Source organism: Ctenopharyngodon idella, chromosome 22 (assembly GCF_019924925.1).
Source record: "Ctenopharyngodon idella isolate HZGC_01 chromosome 22, HZGC01, whole genome shotgun sequence".
NCBI classification, from domain to species: Eukaryota; Metazoa; Chordata; class Actinopteri; order Cypriniformes; family Xenocyprididae; genus Ctenopharyngodon; species Ctenopharyngodon idella.
In genome coordinates, this window is record NC_067241.1 from 16736180 (window position 1) to 16758395 (window position 22216).

A 22216-nucleotide genomic window follows, 5' to 3' on the forward strand; every position below is an offset into this window, starting at 1 on the left:
GGTACGATGTCGTTGCTGCCTATGTGTGGATCAGATACCCTCGGATTTCATCAAAAATACTTTAATTTGTGTTCTGAAGATGAATGAAGGTCTTACGGGTGTGAAACGACATGAGGGTGAGTAATTAATGACAGAAGTTTCATTTTTGGGTGAACTAACCCTTTAATGTCCTTAATGTCAACAAGCAATGGCAACATTCGTTTGCGGTTGCAGCATGGGCAAGAGTATTTAACCGACTGTAAACAACATAACTTTGTCTGTTCCTCGCCCTACAAAGTTCACCAGCACCACCTCCTTGACTGATGATATGAAACACCTCTGTTAGTGTTGTAACCTCCTCCGAACGAGACGTGATGTCAATTGGTGATATAATGGGTCATACTTGGGAACCCCAATTATCTCTGAGATTTCAGAAAAGGCCAATGAGAACTGGCAAGTGGAATTTGCATGCCACTCCCCGTCATACGGGTATAAAAGAGCGGCGTGCACCACTCTAGACTGGATTGTACTGAGGAGCCGAGAACATGTCCTGGCCATTCAGCGGGTGGTTCAGCACTGTGGCCGGAGGGTCACCACATCTCGTTCCCTCCATCAGGAAATGGAGGTTACAACAGTAACTGAGACATTCCCTATCTGTCATTCGTGTAGCCGTGTAGTCCTTCGTACTCCTCGGGAACTGAAAGGACAGTACTTACAATGGGAATATTTTGCTTCAGCCAAATATCAGCAGCTGACGCAGACCAGCACATCGAGGGAGCGCTCTTTGTCCCAGATAGGGGAAAGAACCACCCAAAGGGGAGGTTAGTATGTGGAGAATACATCACATGGACTTACCCATGTGGAAAGAAGTCACTGGGTGTCACCAGTGGGCCAACCTCTGTTTGGAAACAGCTGTAGCAAATTAGCTCAAATTTTTTCATCCAGTGAAATTTCGGTATTAATTGTCTATCAGTTCCCAGAAAGGATATTTTTCGTGGCCACTGAACTGTGTACACTGCTAAGAGCATGTAACAAGATCAGGAATCATTTAAGTGACGTCGGTGCAAGCAGAGAATCAGAACCAAATCAAGCATGGATGTACACAAAGTTTTATTTGAAGGCCCAATTATTTAAACGTCACTTCCTGTTTGTTGTTGCCACGCTCTTTGAGTTGGAGCTCCGTCAAGTTGATTCCTAATTGCCTGTTTTCTTCTTAAAATCAAATTTATAACCTATTATTTCCTCTTTTAACAGTGGGTGAACATATCCCCGACAGTATTCTATAAGAAAAACAATTGGATTTCCTTTATATCGCTAGTTTTATCCAACTTCCCGAATATCCGCTACTAGCTTTAGCCCGTTAGCATTAATAGTGTGGTTCCGCGATCGCTTGTGTTGTTAGGCATTCGACGCATGTAAATATATTTGTATTCTTTCATCCTAGAGTTGTACAAATGAGGACACTTTCTAACCTCTTGGCACAATCTCTTGTCTATGTAGGCCTACATTGTCGCTGTAGCTTGCATGGGTTCCAGTCTGTTGTGTTTATGCAGGTTTTCTTCAACTACCTTATGAATCGACGCCCCAGGGCACGGCTGCCACCTTGTGGATAAACTAATTACTGCAAAAAAAATTAAATGTGCATGTGCAACCTGCGCGTACAAAGTAATCTAGCGGTGCGTGTACAGAACGCGCATACTCTTCTGATGACAAAAAAGTGGGCTTTATATGTATGGCACACCCCTCATATAGATATAGTACAGATAATATAGGCTTAGTAGTATAGATGCTTGAATATTTGTTTGCTTTGGTGTTGCCACAACCTCACAGTCCTCATCCAACCGTATAAATTACTTTCTAGATCCGCCCCTGGTGAGGAGCAGGGCTGCAGGTGTAGTGTCAGCGCCCCCTGGCTGTGGAGCTGCAGCAGCCGCACAAACTCCTCCGGCATCTTGTGCATGTAGCGGTGCGGCTTCAGCTGGTCGTAATAATGGTACGGAACCGGTTGCTCCTGCAGGTCGCTGCCGAACGGCCAGAATCCGTAAACGTGCACGTGCTCACACAGTTCCATCGCTGTGCTGATTAACATAAACCCCGTGGAGAGCCGCACCTCCCGCAGGCCACGCCCCTTCCAGAAACGGTCCAGTGTCCGCAGGTAAGAGGGGCTGAAGAACACCACCGGCTGCTGAGGTCTGATTGGATGGAGGACTTTGAGAGTTTTGATTGACTGTGACGTGCAGAATGTGTAGGCAAAGGCGGGAATAATGAGGGTGGCGTTTCCGTACACACTGACCCGCTCCACCAACGGATCCGGATTCTTCTCCAGGTTTTTGTATCTACAGACACAAAGTTCAGACCAGAATCACACAATAATAATTTCTCCCTATAACCTCATTTATGCATTTTGCATAAATAAAATCAAGCTTATTTTAGGACTATTACTGTAATCCAAAGAAAAAAAATGTTTAGGACACAAGATGGCAGTAGTTAGCAGATCGGTTTCCCAGTGTTCCCATTTTCATGTATTGTTTCTTTTGTTTTACAACCTGAAGGATGTCAAATCATAACCATAGAGTATAAATTATATTTAACCAGAATACATCTTTAAGAAATTTACAATGACCTGAATGTAGTTAACTGAATCTGAATTATTTTCATTTGGAAACTGGCCAATGAATGTGATTTGAGTAAAGCTGTAGTTAGTTATGATTTTATTTAGAAATAGAAATCATTAAAAACAAAAATCTGAGAGCTTAAACTGAATCTGAAAAGTCTTGATTTAAATGTTAAATTAAACTGTGTTTATAATTGATGAGAACACTGACCCAAGCTGGCTGGGGTTGACGGTTATCAGATCCGTCTTCATCCCAACATCACTGTCATTAACCGCTGCCAAATTAAACCTGAAAGAGAGAAAACAGGAAGGATGGATGAGTACTGACGGATGTGCTGTGGTCAGTGAGAGAGCAAGGAATGATGGGATGTGTTTACCGTATGATGAAGTCTGCGCTGTCAATCTCACGTCCACAGCTGCTGTTTTTCAAAATCCCACCACTGCCGACCACAGCACACCGACCCAGACGCCGACCGGACCAGGGGAAGTCCTGCACACACACACGTTAAGTTTTCATGTTTTATAGTCAGTCTCCTTAGACATGATTATTTTTGTAGTGTACAAACTGTATATTCTCTCCCCTAACCCTAAACCTACCCATCACAGTAAACTTTCTGCATTTTTACATTTTCAGAAAACATCACTTAACATTATATTTTGCTCATGGGGACCAAAAAATGTCTCCACAAGGACAAGGATTTCAGATATTGCCATATTTGTGAGGACATTTTGTCATGCATGCACACACACACACACACACACACACACACACCTCAGGCAGCATACTGTGAAGTGCTGCATTTATTTTGTATGTTTTTGTTTTGCTTGTTTCATATGGGATGGATTGATTGACGGCTGTGTTGCGTTTGGTGAGGATGAATGATCCTGTGGCGTTACAACAAAACTGCAGCTTGATTCTGTAATAAACACACACAGAGAGAGAGAAGAGTTTATGAGGATTCATGTCACATGAGCAGCTTTATCAGTGTCATCACTGTGAAAATGACCACTTCAAAGATTTATTGTTTTTAACAGCTTGTCTCTTTAAACACTGTGACTCTGAACAATAATGTCATGCTTTTTAGAAATCTGCCACATTACAGTTTTTCACAACCGCTAAGACACATTTCTTGAAACTTTCACCCATTTTCTCACAAAATTAAACACAAAAGCCAAATCTTCAAACTACATCCACAAAACCGCTGACTCTTCTGGCAAGATAAAACAATCGGCTCAAAACCTGTTCTCAAAATCAAACAATGCTTTCAGATCAAACACACATCAGTCAATAGATAACACTACAGATCATTCATTAGACACTGCATCCAAAAATGGAGAGCAGCATCCAGAGAATGAGGTTACAGAAAAAAATAAAAGTATATTGTATACAGTAAATTAAATTTGCAATTATATAAAAAAAAAAGGTTAGTGATCTAATATCTTGTATAGTAACTGCAAATAGTAAAGAGAAAATATTTTATACTGTATGTATGTTACATGCTGCTATGTATTATCCAAGGAATGAAGAACAGGACTGTCATGTTTATGGACTTTCAGCTTGTTTTCATCAGCTTTCTTTGTTCTGGTCTTGTCCTAGTTTCTCAGTTCATTTGGTTAGTCATTTCGTTCACCTGTTAGCTGATTTCCATGGTGTATAAATACTTCCTGTTTGGTTCAGTTCTTTGCCAGTCATCGTCTATGTTAGTCGTCTTTAAGTTATCTGCTATCTTCCTGAGTATTCAAGTTTCCTATTAAAGGACTATTTTGTGAGATTTCCTGTTTCATGTCTCTTTGGATTCTAAGACCTGTGACAGAATGACCGACCTAACAAGAAGTTTAAAGATGGACTTACCAGTCTTGCAGAGGCTCATCACCTGCGAGAACAGGGCGCTGGTGGTATACTGGTGGTGGAGGCTACAGCAGGACGATTCACCATATAACATCAGCGAAGCAAAAGGAGACCAAGCCAGAACCAGCTGTCTGGGTCTTCCCCGAGCCGAAGCAAGCTGCCCAGTCCATCTCAAAGCCAGGAGCGGACCATTGCCTGATAGATCTATGGTCCTCGAATCCAGTTCCCTCCTGAGTCCCCACCCTCGAGTCTTCGCCTTCCACCCCGGTCCCGTCTGGCCATCTGGATGCTCCGGTTCCATCCGGAAATCTTCCTCCTCTGATGTCCCCGCCTGACTTCCAGGTCCCATCTCCTCCGCTGGTTTCGTCCAGTTCCCTAGATCCGTCGGAGCCGCTGGTGTCGTCCCCACCTTGGGCTTTCGGGCCATGGATGTCAGAGTTGAGGGAGGGAGGAACCATAGTAGAGGCTTGGCTGTTGACACCAGGGGGACGATGGACAGAGATGGAGCCGATGGAAGCGGAGCCCTACGCACAGATAAAAAGCCAGCGAGAGCGGGCAACACCGATGGTTCTTGAGGCCGAACTGCAGTAATGAGCACCCAAGGTGGAGCCAGGGTGCCTGAGGACCGAGGTGGAGCCAGGGTGCCTGAGGACCAAGGTGGAGCCGGAGGAAAAGCAAAGGGGTGAAGAAACGAAGTGCAGAGGATAGCTCGGAGGTCCGTGGTGCAGGCAGGAAGTCCAGAGGGATGAGGGAGCCTGGTGGAGCTGCAAGGACAATGGTATCTGGTGGAGCTGAGGGAGGGAAGAGCCAAGGGGGAGCCGACAGGTCAACAGGCCAAGGTGGAGTGACAGGATCCACTTGCCTGGGCGATGCTGGAGAACTGAAGACTTGAGGCGAGTCCAAACAGTTGAGTGGTGTCAGATGAGAAGCTTAGGAGCTGAAGGGAACCAGCAGATGTGGGGCTGAGGAACTGGGTGTTATAGGAAGAGGAGGCGGGAGAGGGAGGCTGGGCAGGAACTCTGGAGATGCAGGAGACTTGGAGCTGGGCGGAACCAGTGGGGATGGGAGAATCAAGGAGACATCCTCTTCCAAATCATCATAAAACTCAGAAAAAATCAGGCACAACTCCTCCTCAGTGGCAGAGATGTGGGCGGGGCTTCCCTCCATGCCCTCCACAAGCAACCGGATGATGTAGCTGGCTCACGCACCTGGTCAGACTCCATCTTGTGCATGGTCTCCAGGACGAAGAGGGCCTTCGGCATCGGCTCAGGCCCCATGGCGGGTGCAGGCTTGGGTCTGCAGTGGGCTGGGGAAGTCTGTCCGTGCTAAGCAGTGTGGACGCCAGGCTGGGCTCTGGGTCTGGAGTGGGACTGGTGGCATCTTCCTCTGCAGCACTGACAGTGAATAAAGAACCGCAGTTCACCAGCACCCACTCCACAAACTCAGCAAATGTCCCTCGAGGACAGACTCCGGGAAGGCATGCCTTAATTCACTCATTCAGGCTGGCATGGAAAAACACACAGAGGGAGCGATCAGGGAAATGCGTGAGGCCCGCCAGATCTAAAAACTCTCTCGAGGTCACGATTCTCCTCCTCTAAACAGAGGTCCACTATTCTGTCATGTGCTGCCAGATCTTGGCTTGACAACAATCCACACTTTGCTCTTTCTCGTCCTCATCCTCTGACACATACTCTTCCTGCTCTCCCTCTCAGATCTGAACTGGCTTATATTTTATGTAGTTGGTTTGATCACATTATTGGAAACAGGTGTGAACAATTTTGAGTCAATGTGTTTAAATGAAGACAGCTGTGTTGTAGTTGTGTTTAACACTGCTGCTTGTGTTTACCATTTTGCAAGTGTATCACAGTGCAAAATGTGTTTTAGTGAGTGAGAATGTATTTAGGTAAAAGGGAAAAGATTGCATGAGATTTGCAGATGGTGTCTAACTCTAAGGTTTTGCAAAACGAGTGATTCATTCGACAAATTGGTTTAGGCCTTTTGGTTCAGAGAATATGGTTTAGTGTTTTAGCAATTGTGAAAAGCTGTAATATCATGATTCAAACATCAAACACCAGATACACACAAAAATAAATGTTGAATCCGTACACATTTGTTCATGCTGATTGTAAGGAAAAATCGTCAATGCATCATGGATTTAATACAGTAAAATGTGTTCCTAAGATTTGAGAACACGATTCTCCTGATAAACGCATCAAATCAGCCAAAATGCAACCCATGTGCCAATAGTAACTGTAAACTAATTTTAGTTGGGGTTTTTTTAAGTTATCCTGCACTAACTAGGAATGATAAAGGGAACTTTTTGCCAAATGTTTGCAGACACAAAATCTGACGTAAAATACTGAATCTTCATCAATAGCTATGTTTCTATCCAAAGTTGCAATTTTAACTTATGCACAAAATTGTAATTATGGCATAAAACATATTAAAGCAGGGTTTCCTGCCGAACACTGTAAGTGTGTGTTAGAAATCAGGAATGGTTAGAGAACATTGCTTGGTACGTTTTTTATCTTCAGACCAAACTTTGGTCTTCAGTTGACAAAGTTTAAATCCTGTCTGGCTAGAGCGCTTCCCATAATGTTCATGCTTTAGGTCAGTAGGCGGAGAGCAGGCAGTCTTTAGTGGCTCTCTAACTACCTCTAGAAGTAGTCGAAATATGGACAGGATTTAAAAGATTTTAGACCCCGTTTACACCTGTATTTATCGCCGTCCACTTGTGATCCGATTGACCAAAACGCATCTTAATACCAGCTGTAAACAGGTATTGGCCTCGTTTTGGAAAAAGTGGTATAGGTGCATCTCTACTAAAAGAGTTTCCATCGTAGTTTACGCGCATGTCGTCTTCATCGGATAAAAAACCTATCCACCTCAATTGAGTAATGCACATTTTTAGAACGTACGTGCATCCTGGCGTTTCCATCCGGTGTTTTTTTTTATGCAATATTCCCAAATGTGCACAAAAATAGCTGGTTGGAAACAGCTATTGACATGTAACATCACAAACACAGAGATTTCAGAACAAACCTTATTTGTGAGTTTCTGAAAAATTCTGTCTTCTACACAGTATCACATGGTTTCACATAACATCTATCTCCACTGGTGTTGCTCAACAACTGCCCTTCTCATGATCGTATAAAGATGGAGAGATGAAGACACTAAAGGAATGCAACTGAAAATACAAGTTGTTCCTGTAGTTGATTATGGTACCAAGATCATCAGTATGAGGCAATTAATCAACTTGAGAAAATATAAACCTTGAATGCACTCCAAGTCACTTTTGGATAATAAGCACCTGTCAAATGAATAAGTGTGAGTCATTAAATAAATCTAGTCATTAAAAAAGCACACCTGTTTAACTCACGCTCAGTTTGGTTTGATTTGTACGGGCAGCTCAAGAAATCTGACAGCTCCTGCGTGAAGCTCTTGAGTTCTATACTGAGAGGGAAACAAAGACATTTAATTAAATGGTCAGTTCTCTGAAATATCAGGATCGCTGGTTAATCTTCATTCTCACGCACCTTTTGGCCGGTTTCATAATGGAAAACTTGCGTCTGAGTTTTGCGCAGCGCAGCTGCTGAAGTGCCTTTGTCATTGCATCTCTGAAAGAAAAAAACACAAGTATTTTTTTGCTGCTCATTGACTGTTTCTGGACTCTAAATAGTGATAAACCTGTAGCACACAATCTACTTTATTCTAGTTGCTCCTGTAGGTTCTGTCTTATGAGTTCTTCCTCACTCTTAAAAATAAAGAACAATTTCTGCTAGAACGTGTCAATGAAAAATTATAACCCCAAATCTTCCACGAAATCAGATGATCGTTGATCCAGGAACACGTCCTTGTGTGAATTACAGGAACACAATACTCAAAAACGTCACTTTTTTTTTTTTTTTTACCCCAAACTATATTATCACTAGGTCTTTATATAATGTTCTGGGCCGGATTAAGAACACATAGGGCCCTGGGGCTATAGCAAACCGGGCTCCCTTCATCTTGGTGACACAATGTTTTCTACCACAAAAATTATTAATCTTTTTTTTTTTTTTTTTTTTTAAATCTTTATAGGCCTACTGATATTTTATTTTATTATTAGGCCTATATAGCTATAAATAATCCAGGCTGCAACACATTAACAGCATAAATGCATTAACACCAATGAGCTCAAAGCAAACAGGTTTCCAGAAAGAGCAACAACTTGAGCACAACTGCCTTAAAGAGTTTAATTTAAATAGGTCTTCTTTCTGACTGTAAAGGGGAAAAATTCAGCCCATCTGCCCTCATGTTTCCCCATTAATGTTTTGCTGGGGTTGAGCAAGGCCATAGGCAATCATTAGGGACTTTAAGCAGCAGCTGCAACAGCAACGACGTTCTGGCATTCTGTTGCGCATGCGCGAATTTAACTGCTACTTCTTGACGTTCTACTCTACTGTAACCGTCTAGTACGGGAGAATAGCCGATTTGTAGTCGATAATACGTGACAGATTAGATAAGTAAATGCTTCATGGTTATGTGGCATTTTAATTGTAGATGGATGTCATTTAATGCCAAAAGCAACCATTCTCTTGCTTTTATTTAAATTTCTTTTTTTTTTTTTTTTTTTTACTATGTCACATGATTTTATTGTATATTGTATTATGGTATTATGAGAGCGAGATAGACTACCTGCATCTGATATAGCATTCGTTCTACAGGTCAATGTCCATAATATTATACCCATTATAAAAATAAAAATAAAAATCAGTTTGAATGTCAGCAGAGGAACATGACATCTTTGTTTCTGTCCGTTTAAAAGTTCCCAGAGCGCTAAAACAACTTCCTTGTTCTGACTCACTCATAAAGAGAGTCTTTGCCGCCATCTAATAATGTAACTTCACTGATACTATTTACGGACCCTTCCTCAATACCAAATACGGCATATTATTTTTAAAATAATATTTATTGAACAATATTTAAATTAACAACGATAGCCATTATAAAAGACATAAACACAAGCAAACACTTAAGTCAAATGTACAAAAGTAGTGCTCCAGTACAGGATTTAAGTTAAATATAGCCTAAATAGCCTATAAAGTTATATGAAATTTAATTTTCCCCTTAATACATATCGTAAATCCCCTTAACCACTATCTACATAAGAATACCCGAATGACTGGCCGAGATTAAAGGGTTAGTTCACCCAAAAATGAAATTTCTGTCATTAATTACTCACCCTCATGTCGTTCCACACCCGTAAGACCTTCGTTAATCTTCAGAACACAAATTAAGATATTTTTGATTAAATCCGATGGCTCCGTGAGGCCTGCATCGCCAGCAATGACATTTCCTCTCTCAAGATCCATTAATGTACTAAAAACATATTTAAATCAGTTCATGTGAGTACAGTGGTTCAATATTAATATTATAAAGCGACGAGAATATTTTTGGTGCGCCAAAAAAAATAAATAAATAACGACTTATATAGTGATGGCCGATTTCAAAACACTGCTTCATGAAGCTTCGGAGCGTTATGAATCAGCCTGTCGAATCAGCGGTTCGGAGCGCCAAAGTCACGTGATTTCAACAGTTTGGCGGTTTGATACGCGATCCGAATCATGATTCGACACAAAAGATTCATAACGCTCTGAAGCTTCCTGAAGCAGTGTTTTGAAATCGGCCATCACTATATAAGTCGTTATTTTCTTTTTTTTTGGCACACCAAAAATATTCTCGTCGCTTTATAATATTAATATTGAACCACTGTACTCACATGAACTGATTTAAATATGTTTTTAGTACATTAATGGATCTTGAGAGAGGAAATGTCATTGCTGGCTATGGAGGCCTCACTGAGCCATCGGATTTCAACAAAAATATCTTAATTTGTGTTCCGAAGATTAACGAAGGTCTTACGGGTGTGGAACGGCATGAGGGTGAGTAATTAATGACATTATTTTAATTTTTGGGTGAACTAACCCTTTAAGCTATTCTCTGCGGGTACTTGGGCGCTGACGGCCTAGGGCTCGCGCATCTGCGAAAGCGTCAAAACAAGTAGTAAAATAGGTGCTATGTTAATATACCAGTCACATATTTGAGGTCTAAATAACTACATTCTTGAAAAATACATTTCATGACATAACAACAGTAGTATTTATAAAATACATTTTTTTTTTAATATTTGCTCGACCTCCAAAGTATTTTTTTCTTCAAAAACTGTTTTAAAAAATAAATAAACAAATATTTTTACTGCATATTTGTCAACTACCCAACTATATTATCGTCCAGCTCTAATCTGCTAAATGTGACACTGTGACAGCATGAAGATATTAAGATATTATAAACATTAACATCATGATTTGCTAAACAATGTGTATTATGAAAACATTTGACTCGATTTAATTAGCACATTGTCAGACTTGTGGAATTATGTGTGCAGAAACACACAGCAAATGTTTAAACATCATATTTTCACTGCAGTAAATCGAAAGATTTGCTAACAAACTTTACGATGTGCAGCTAAACAATCTCTGATTCAACGCCGCTCCAGTTCTGAACAACTTTACTCTCCTGCATAACAAATCGAAAACATTTCTATTCTGATTAAAATTATAATGACGTTTCAACCAAAATATGACATTTAATACAACTGTGTGTTTCTTACACTCCTCAGAAATCAATTGAACAACTTCATGATGCACAGTATCATCAGTTAGGATTAAAAACCCTCACTCATTAAGACGTATAAACCATAAACTAGTCTTAGACTTTATTAGGTTTAGCCTACTTAAAATCCCGCAACACGGAGCCCGATTTAAATTTATTTAAATAGCGATTATTGAATAACAATGAATATTGAGATAAAAGCGCTCACCTGGACGAGTGTGTGTTGGTTGTGTAGTAAAAAATCACACACACACCCTGAAAGATGATCAGGACCATCAGCAGCCTGAAGATCCACTGAAGAGACACCAATTCCATCAGAGAGACACGTGCATGAGTGTGAGTGTGTGTGCGACTCAGGGGTTAAACACACACACACACACACACACACACACACATATTCAACCCCGCCCCTCTCAAAACTCACTTGGTGCACACTGTGTGATTTATAATAGTCCTTTACGATTGTTGCTTGTCAGACTGTCCGAACATGATCCATGCACTCTAAAAAATGCTGGGTTGTTTCAACCCATGTTTGGGTCAAATATGGACAAACCAAACTGTTGGTTTAAATTTTAAAATTTTAAATTATATTCAAACAGGTTTGAAAACCCCTGAATAGCCTGCATTCTGAGTCAAACAACAATAGAGTTATATGGAGTCTTAATATCCGTTTGGTTGATCGGATCACAAGTAGACGAGGGAGACACATTCCTGTTTTTCACTTTCAACAACGTCTGTCCTGATTTCTTCGAGGAGAGGGTCTATGGGCGGGTAAATTTATGTTTGGTTTTTTTAGATCTTTCGATCTAATGGACAAAATAAGCTTGTGCAATTTACATGAATGTGCACGGAAAAATATACGGAGAGCATCAGCTTTCATTTCAGCCGTAAGACCAGCTGAACGCTGTGAGCGTGTGTTAGAAATCAGGAATGATGAGAGAACATTGTGCTTGGTACGTTTTACATCTTCAAATCAAACTTGGGTCTGCAGCCGACAAAGTTTAAATCTCGTCTGGCTAGAGCGCTTCCCATAATGTTTACGCGGAAAGTTCGAACGTACGCATTTGAACACATTTGACCACATGAGCGTTTACGCTATGAAAGCAATCCGGTCGAATGATTTTTCGACTACCTCTGGAAGTGGTCGAAAGTGGAGAAGCTCAAAACGTTTTACACCCCGTTTACACCTGTATTTAGCGCAGTTGTGATCAGATCGACCAAAGCTTGGATGTGTCAGGATATTTATTAATATATCTCCGACTGTGTTCATCAGAAAGAAGAAAGTCATATACACCGAGGATGGCTTTTAGGGTGAGTAAAGCTTGGGCTAATTTTCATTTGAAAGTGAATTAATCGCAGTCATGCATACACAGCTGCATTTCAGCCACCTCTAACCAAATCTCTCAAAGAAAAACACTGTAAAAGAAGATTTTTCTAATTTGTAAATAAAACAAAGATTATTGGAGAACATTTTACAATTCAGTGTGTTACTTGCTGGTTCTTTGTAATTGTTTGTTAAATTTACTAGCAATTTTTGAGTGAAAAAGTTTCAAAGTAAATCCGACCTTTTATTTTTTCAGTGAACGTGCTATTACCATCAGGAAATATATAGCACACATTTCCCCTTCAGCTTCTTTCTTATAACCTCATGTATTTCAGTCGGATGGGAAAACAAGCTTGTTTCATGGTTGCCACAGAGAGAAACAAACAGAGGAGATGTGATTCAGTATTTTCTCCAGCTCACATCTCGCTCCTCTACAGGGACGTGCTTTCGAGTGGACGCCTTATGAAGGACAGGCGTGTCCTTGACTCTCTTCCAGGGTATTTTCCAGCTGTAACGTTAAAGGGATAGTTCACCCAAAATTAAAAATTATCCCATATGACTCTCTTCTTTCAGACGAAACACAATCAGAGATATATTTAAAAATATCCTTGGTCCTCCAAGGTTTATAATGGTTGTGAATGGGATTTTGAAGTCAAAAATAATGCATCCATCCATAAAAAAAAAATCTATACGACTCCAAGGGGTTAATAAAGGCCTTCTGAAGCGAAGCGATGCATTTTGTAAGAAAAATATCCATATTTAAAACTTTATAAATTCAAATAACTAGCTTCCGGCGGACGACCGTACGCAGAATGCGCAAGTCGATTTGCGGCGGAAGAGTATGCTTTGACCTGACGCACAACGTAATGACGAACACGGATAGAGCAAAACAAATCAGCAATCACGGACTCTAAGTTTAAAACAATAATTTTTAAAGAGAAATTTCGGAGGATTTCAATATATGAGAAGAGGAGGTTAAATTTGTTGCACAGCTCTATTTGTTTGAACCGCGAGAAGCGTTTCAAACACCAGACACGACTTTTTTCACGTCGCATCGCGCCGCAACAGCTAAAAGTTGCCTACACTGAACGCGACAAGACGGCTGTTGGAAAGCACGTCAGAAATAGGACGGGGAATCCATTTACTGTCGGGAATTTGTCGCGTCGCGTCCGGTGTAGACACGGTGTAAGCTTACAATACTCCTACATCCTGCGTCATACGTCGCGTCAGAGGATTACTTTGTTCAAGTCGACTCGCACATTCTGCGTACGGTCGTCTGCTGGAAGCTAATTTATAAAGTTGTAAATATGGATATTTCTTACAAAAACGCATCGCTTCGCTTCAGAAGGTCTTTATTAACCCCCTGTAGTCATATGGATTACTTTCTTTTAATGGATGGATGCATTATTTTTGGCTTCAAAAACCCATTCACAACCATTTTAAACCTTGGAGGATAAAGGGTAATTTTAAATATATCTCCGATTGTGTTCATCTGAAAGAAGATAGTCCATATACACCTAGGTGAGGGTGAGTAAATCATGGGATAATTTTCATTTTTGGGTGAACTATCCCTTTAAATTGGGCTGGCGACAGCGGAGTCGACAGCAATGAATTTAATGATTGTTACATGGCAGCAATATTCATTGGCATGTTCGGATCGGTCTCCCGACCACAAAGAAAACACTCCCAGAGAGGGTGTAACGTCTGACGCGCGTCTCTGTGCATGCGAGTGTCGTCAAGAGGCTCATTTGGAGACACTCCAGGCCTCCAAATTAGTGTATGACTTGGTGGAGAATGCGGGAATGTGTTTGGATAGCGACAGACCTCACCAGAGGATTCTTACAAATATGATTTTGAAAAATAATTTTCCATTAAAGTTTCCATTAAAGTCCTGTGGTGTAGGTTAACCAAGTAAAAATGAATAACATATTTCCCATACTCATTGAATTCATGTGAGTTTACACATCTTAATCATTATTTTCGAAAAATAAATTTAAATATATGTAACTCGAAAACATGCACGCCTAAACGATGATAAAATAAGCGATCATCAGACATTAAACAGCATAAAAAAATGCTTAACTTCATCTTGGAACTAAAATGGTGACTAATGATTTAATTCAATTTGTTCTGAAAATGTAATTCGTTGCATTACCAATGGGAGATCAAGTTGAGTTCATTGCATTGTGGGATACATTTTCTCAAGCAGTGTCCTCAGGTTGTATATTGCACATTTGGAAAATGTAATAGATTATCTGAGATTTCCGCATATACAAACATGTATATGCTATAATACATAAATACTACAGTAATAGTAAAAGGCTGTGCTTTTCCAAAGTCTTGTGAACAATGTTGAGCACAAATATAATCTATGTTTGGAGATGCCGCCATCTTGTGTTGGAGAGGAATTATTACAGGCGCAGCATTTAAAGGGAACGATCATTCTTCTGTCATGATAAACTCGCTCTCATGTCAGTCCAAAGACTGACTTTCTTCTGTGAAGCACAAAGAAATATTTTTAAAATGACTTGGTGCTTTTTTAGAGGTTTGGAACAAAATGAAGATGGAAATTATTGATGGCAGAATTTACAATTTTGGGTGAACTATCCCTTTAAGTGTAACGCAAGAGCGCGTAAACAAGAAATGTTTCTTGAACATCAAATCATCATATTAGAATGATTTCTGAAGGATCATGTGACACTGAAGACTGGAGTAATGATGCTGAAAATTCAGCTTTGATCACAGGAATAAATTACATTTTACAATATTCAAATCATATCACATGGTAATGTGGTACTAGATATGATCTTGCTCGAGTACCTGGAAGTTAAAAACAAAATATTAACTTAAAATGAATTGATTTATACAGTGGTGATTTGCTACGGTGTTTGTGTGTGTTTAGTTTATCTATATTTATTCATGTTCCCTCATGTTCTTCCTCTATAATCGAATACATGAAACGTTTAAATAATTGATTTATTATCACCAATTTACACCAAAATTGAGTACAATCACATGGCGAAATAAATATTTTTCTCCAAAATCTGACAAAACTTTCCTTTTAGGTCATCTTTAAAGGTACACCTGGTTAATAAATAAAATTTAAGCATGTTATATAGTTTTATAGTCGTTTTTAGAAACAGTAGAAGTCCTGTAATATCCCTTATTTACACATATGAGTGTAAATATGGTCTCCCTCTCTCTCATAAATATACCTAAATTAATATATAAAACAGCCAATCAAAAGATGACTATCATAAATAGTGTTCATCACGTCTGTGAGGAGCAGGGCTGCAGGTGTAGTGTCAGCGCCCCCTGGCTGTGGAGCTGCAGCAGCCGCACAAACTCCTCCGGCATCTTGTGCATATAAGGGTGCGGCTTCAGCTGGTCGTAATAATGGTACGGAACCGGTTGCTCCTGCAGGTCGCTGCCGAACGGCCAGAATCCGTAAACGTGCCACGTGCTCACACAGTTCCATCGCTGTGCTGATTAACATAAACCCCGTGGAGAGCCGCACCTCCCGCAGGCCACGCCCCTTCCAGAAACGGTCCAGTGTCCGCAGGTAAGAGGGGCTGAAGAACACCACCGGCTGCTGAGGTCTGATTGGATGGAGGACTTTGAGAGTTTTGATTGACTGTGACGTGCAGAATGTGTAGGCAAAGGCGGGAATAATGAGGGAGGCGTTTCCGTACACACTGACCCGCTCCAACAACGGATCCGGATTCGTCCCCAGGTTTTTGAATCTACAGACACAAAGTTTTTAAGAAACATTTAAGTAGTCACTGACAGAACAGATGATCATATGTGTGTACGTCAGTAAAATACATCTCTGCCCAGCTAACACTCGATGTACCTACGTAATTTTTTGCTAGGCTAGGTGCTTTTTAAAATGTGTAATTAAAACGGTCACAAAATTAAAATCTCATTTAAGATAAAACTGATTATTTACGAAGATATATGGATGATGCTCTTTAAATAATAGCCTATCAGAGCGCCACCACCTAAACGCTGCATAACGTCTGACAGGTCAGGAAAGTGCATTCTTCCTGAGGTGATAGACTTTTTTTTTTTTTTATTTCATAACAATTTATGAAAATAATATTAGAATAATAAAATTAAAATATGGCCTGACAATTTTATCTGACAACGCGTTTTTTTTCACCCCCAGGCACTTTATATTTCAACTGCGTCTGACAGTGCTCAAACGTGCTGCGTAACACAAGAATGAACCTCATTGGTTCTTGTTGAAGCTCAAACTTGTTGCGTAACATGAGAACGAACCTCATTGGTTCTTGGTGAAGCTCAAACTTGTTGCGTAACATGAGAACGAACCTCATTGGTTCTTGTTGAAGCTCAAACTTGTTGCGTAACACGAGAATGAACCTCACTGGTTCTTGCAGAAGCTCAAACGTGCTGCTTAACAAGAATGAACCTCATTGGTTCTCATGCTTGAGCTTCCATTTACCATATCTGATGTGTGTGTTAAAGAATAATTATATGTGAATAAAAGCTTAAATTAAATCTTTTCATCATATAAAGCAATCAAGTCTCTTCAGAAAATCTGGACTAAACCACTCAATTCATATGGATTAGTTTTACGATCTCTTTATGAACTTTTTGAAGCGTCAAAGTGTCAGTTGCGTAGACTCTGAACAGAGGGACAGAAATCTCCCAGATTTCATTAAAAATTAATTCATGTTCCGAAAATGAACAAAAGTCTTACAGGTTTGGAACAACATGAGGGTGAACTAACCCTTTAATGTGATAACATTAAACAGCAATATCATGAAAACTAGTTTACACAATGCTATTTATCTACACATAGTGAACAGAACTATTAACATACTTGTTTTAATTGCTTACAAATGAGCAGAAATAGCTATGAACAGTTACAGCAAACTCTATAATAAAACCCTGCTGGCATCAGAACAGAAATACACAATAATAGTTTATACTTTCTCCATATTACTCCCCATCCTTAAAAAGAAAAACACTGACTGAATCTGGCTGGGGTTGACTGTTATCAGATCCGTCTTCAGCCCAACATCACTGTCATTAACCGCTGCCAAATTAAACCTGAAAGAAAGAAAACAGGAAGGATGGATGAGTACTGACGGATGTGTTGTGGTCAGTGAGAGAGCAAGGAATGATGGGATGTGTTTACCGTATGACGAAGTCTGCGCTGTCAATCTCACGTCCACAGCTGCTGTTTTTTAAAATCCCACCACTGCCGACCACAGCACACCGACCCAGACGCCGACCGGACCAGGGGAAGTCCTACACACACACACATATTTCTACCATTATGAGGACATTTCATAGACATGCTGATTTTTATACTGTACAAACTGTATATTCTCTCACCTAACCATAACCATACTTACTACATTTGTACATTTAAAAAAATAAAAAAATGATTTATAAGCTGTTGACCAAGAATGTCCCCACAAGGACAAAGATTTCGGATATTGCCATCTTCTAGGGTTTACCAGAACCACACACACCTCAGGCAGCATACTGTGAAGTTCTGCAGTCATCTTGTATGTTTTTGTTGTGCTTGTTTCATATGGGATGGTTTGATTGACGGCTGTGTTGCGTTTGGTGAGGATGAATGATCCTGTGGCGTTACAACAAAACTGCAGCCTGATTCTGTCATGAACACACAGAAAGAGGGAGAAGAGTTTGAGGATCTGACATAAAATACTGAATCTGCATCACTGACATGTAACATCACAAACACAGTCAGAACAAACCATATTTGAGAATTTCATGAGATCTCTTTTAATTGCTGAGGTTTCACATGACAATGGGATTTGCTCAACAACTTCTCTTCTCATGGACATACAATAAAGATCCTAAAGGAATGTGCAACTGAACATACAAGTTGTTCCTGTCCCTCAAATAGCAGATTATTGCACCAAGACCATCAGTACAATCTCCAGGCAATTCATCAACTCTAGAAAAAATGTAAACCTTGAATGCAGTGTTAAGCCACTTTGGACAAAAGTGTCTGTCAGATGCATAAGCGTGAATGTAAACATGTTAAAGACACAAACCTGTTTAACTCGCGCTCAGTTTGGTTTGATTTGTACGAGCAGCTCAAGAAATCTGACAGCTCCTGCGTGAAGCTCTTGAGTTCTATACTGAGAGGGAAACAAAAGCATTTATTCAAAGTTGCGGAAAGTGATTTCTGAGAAACGCTGTTGAAAATTTAAATCAACACCTACAACTATTTTGTGAATATTAGATGTCTGTTCTGTGTGTGTGTGCTGAAAAAAAATAATAGTGAATCCAGGCTCAGAAAATGGGAGAAGCTTGGGTGTCGATTTCAAAATATCAACAGTGTTTTTCAGAAATCGCTTACTGTACGTGGTCAGACCTTTGAAATATAGCCTAACACTGGTTGATCTTCATTCTCACGCACCTTTTGGCTGGTTTGATGACGGAAAACTTGCGTCTGAGTTTTGCGCAGTGCAGCTGCTGTAGCGTGTCTGTCATCCCATCTCTGAAAGAAAAACAACATGATTTATTTTATTTCTGCTAATTAACCTTATAACGCTTACTGTATCGTATTTGACATGTGAATTTCTAAGGCCTCTACAGTTGAACGTATTTGAATCACATGGAAAACTTCCACATAAATTAGTTATTCATCCCCGATCTCACGGCAGTTTGTATGTTTTTTGCGAGGTTGCTAATTCCACTTACTGGCTTAGCAAAATTTTTGCTAAATCATAAGTATTTTACGATTACGAATTGGTCGTGAGATAGCGGTGAAATTATTCAATTAATGCAGCTGTATGTAAAAAAATCATCATTGTATTCCATTGCATTGTTTTAAAACTATGAACTTTGATCATACAACCAGGTTGTTCTTATTTGGGTCTTTTTTTAAGGGTGGGGCAGTTCTTGAAAAACAGGATGTACAACAGGTACATGTCAATGAAAACAATTATATCCCCAAATCTCCCGTGAAATCCTATGATTTGTTGATTCAGGAACAAGTCCTTGTGTGAATTACGGCTAAACTATATCACTGATTTTGAAAAATACTCAAAAATATCACTGTAAAATAAACCGCTTTAAGACACTTTTAAAACCTTTTTTCCTTGTTCAAAATGGCGTTTCACTCGGATATACGCCACAATGAGAAGAAAAAAACACTTTGCATATACATCAAAGTAACTACAATACAATACTATACACACACACATTAAAAAACCTAACAATTAAAAACATTTACACACCATTAATTTACTTTCAAAGTCACAAAGTAATCTTTTAAAATGACTAAAAGACACCAGTTCTTCATCTCTGTCTGCAGAAGATTCCAGTCTGAAGTAGCAGCGAAAACTAACACAAGATAAATTAGTGCTACGATTTGATAAAAAATAAACAAGAACCTAATTTTAATCGTCACAAAAAGATAGATTGCTAATATGTCCAACTCTGTGATTGTTTATATAGTCGACTTAATTAGCACACTGTCAGACTTGTGGAATAATTTATGCAGAAACACAGCAAATGTTTAAACCTCATATTTTCACAGCAGTAAATCGACAGATTAATTTGGAGAGCAGCTAGAGAGTGAAACACCTGCGTACAAACTAAACAATCTTATCTCTGATTCAGCGCCGATCCAACAAATCGAAAACATTTCTATTCTGATTAAAATTATGAAGTTTCAACCTAAAAATATCATTTAAATAACAATATACATGTGTTTCTTTTAGACTCCTCAGAACAATTGAACAACTTCATGACAGCGTGTCATAAAAAAAAACTTATTTAATAACACTTATAAACTAGTATAAGACTTTATTAGTTATTATAGGGTGAATTCAGGGCGATTGGGACACTTTTTGCCATTGAGATGACTTGGGAAAAGAGTGCCAATCACCCTGAATTCACCCCCACAAAAATCAGCAACACGGAGCCCGATTTAATTTAAATAGGGATTATTGAATCACAATGAATATTGAGATAAAAGCGCTCACCTGGACGAGTGTGTGTTGGGTGTGTAGTAAAAAATCACACACACACCCTGAAAGATGATCAGGACCATCAGCAGCCTGAAGATCCACTGAAGAGACACCAATTCCATCACACGTGCACGAGTGTGTGTGTGTTAGTGTGTGATTGAGGGGTTAAAGGCGACACACACACACACACACACACACACACACACACACACACACACACACACACACACAACTCCACCCCTCTCAAGCTCGCTGACCTACCCTGTAAAATGTGCAATATTTTAAACTCGACTTTGACTTGTAATTTGTGTTGTGCGATTTTGTCAGTGAAAATGCGGTTCTTTTTTGTTTGTACAAAATGGTTTTAATGTGACTTTATAATTTTAATTATCAGGAAAATAGAAATATTATTATTATTATTATATTATAATATATATATTATATTATTTTGTCATACTTGTGCTCAAAAATAAAAGTGGCTTTGATAAGATCTGTGGACCCCTATAAACGCGCAGACAACAAGGAACAATTTGTAATCCAGTTCAAACACATTTATTTACTCCTAATTCAAAATTAGTGGATAGGTTACATATACAAACGTTTACAGCTTAAACACTGGAAACTCTCCTTCCTCTCCTTCTTCCGCGCGCAGAATCTTTAAATACTTTTAAAGTTTCTTTAAATACAAAAAATATTCCATATATATATATATATATATAAAAGAATATTTATTTGCATGACTTTTTCTGTGGAAATAACCAAAAGTTCCATTATATTTCCAGTTATGAGGAAACCCTGAGTTAACTAATCCACATATTAGCACATTAAAATAAGAATCTGATTACATTCAGATTCATCAAGGTCTCACGTGCAAATACATAAAACAATATCAACTATGAAATAAAGCACCTTAATGAATTCTGCACGCCTAAACAATAAATGTATTTACGTTTTCACGCAGTGAAATCTGTTCGTGTGATAGTGGCCGTCCTGAGGAGAAATCAGACATGAAGTTTTAGGAAAACTCAGGAAAAGTTTCAGAGTTAAGGTCCGGTCATTCACAGTTGCTTTGCGAAACTTCGCGAGCAAAATCAAGTTATTTCAATAGGAATCCGCGCGTCCGGAAGTTTCAAGTTAAGCCTAATTTTTAAGGCCCGGGTATAGCTACTTTACCAAAATGCAAATAATTATATTTTTATCAATTATGATTATTATTACTGTGTGTAAACAAGAATAATGTTCTAAAATCACAAATACACTGAGGCTGTATGCGAAATCGCCCCTACACCCTAATTTACAATTCCCTGCATTAGTCCACTAATATAGTACACTTGAATGTGTAAATGGAAACGAGTGAGTGAATTCAGACACCATTTTCTGAATTCAGAGTGACACTCACAGTATTTTGTTAGTGTACTTTGTAATATGTACTATCAGGGTGTATCTGCAGGGTTTTACAGTAACATAGCTTTTTATGACCTTTTTAAATAAAATTAACACCATACAGGTGGTGTTTATGGTATCATCGAAACCATTGAAGGACAGTACAAACAATGAATTTAAACAACTTTACAGTTTAAATAATACAGATTTTGACAAAAACAAAAAGTTTTCTATAAAAATAAATCTCACATTTCAGCCTTTAAAGGGTTCGTTCACCCAAAAATGAAAATTCTGTCATTTATTACTCACCCTCATGTCGTTCCACACCCGTAAGACCTTCGTTCATCTTCAGAACACAAATTAAGTTATTTCTGTTAAAATCCGATGGCTCAGTGAGGCCTCCATAGCCAGCAATGACATTTCCTCTCTCA

The 22216-nt window shown here is 39.3% G+C and overlaps 1 protein-coding gene and 1 pseudogene across 1 annotated transcript; both read right to left on the reverse strand.

Annotated features, from left to right (window-relative positions):
- Positions 1–103: 103 nt before the first annotated feature.
- On the reverse strand, positions 104–11441 carry LOC127505567 (alpha-N-acetylneuraminide alpha-2,8-sialyltransferase-like). The gene is made up of 7 exons (XM_051881204.1): positions 11305–11441; positions 7979–8059; positions 7809–7895; positions 3366–3510; positions 2971–3083; positions 2805–2882; positions 104–2315 (listed from the first exon to the last, which is right to left on the reverse strand). Exons 1-7 carry the CDS (start codon positions 11409–11411, stop codon positions 1754–1756), a joined length of 1173 nt encoding a protein of 390 aa, XP_051737164.1. The 5' UTR covers positions 11412–11441; the 3' UTR covers positions 104–1753.
- A 3938-nt stretch (positions 11442–15379) lies between these two features.
- Positions 15380–20639, reverse strand: LOC127505571 (alpha-2,8-sialyltransferase 8E-like; annotated as a pseudogene).
- Positions 20640–22216: the final 1577 nt, after the last annotated feature.

Excerpts from the sequence above, each read along its gene's own strand:
- LOC127505567 (XM_051881204.1), bottom strand. The coding sequence starts at position 11,411 with ATGGAATTGGTGTCTCTTCAGTGGATCTTCAGGCTGCTGATGGTCCTG. Across the intron at positions 8,060-11,304 it reads ACCAACACACACTCGTCCAG|AGATGCAATGACAAAGGCAC; the intron begins GTGAGCGCTTTT and ends TTTTTCTTTCAG. Across the intron at positions 2,883-2,970 it reads AGCGCAGACTTCATCATACG|GTTTAATTTGGCAGCGGTTA; the intron begins GTAAACACATCC and ends TCTCTCTTTCAG.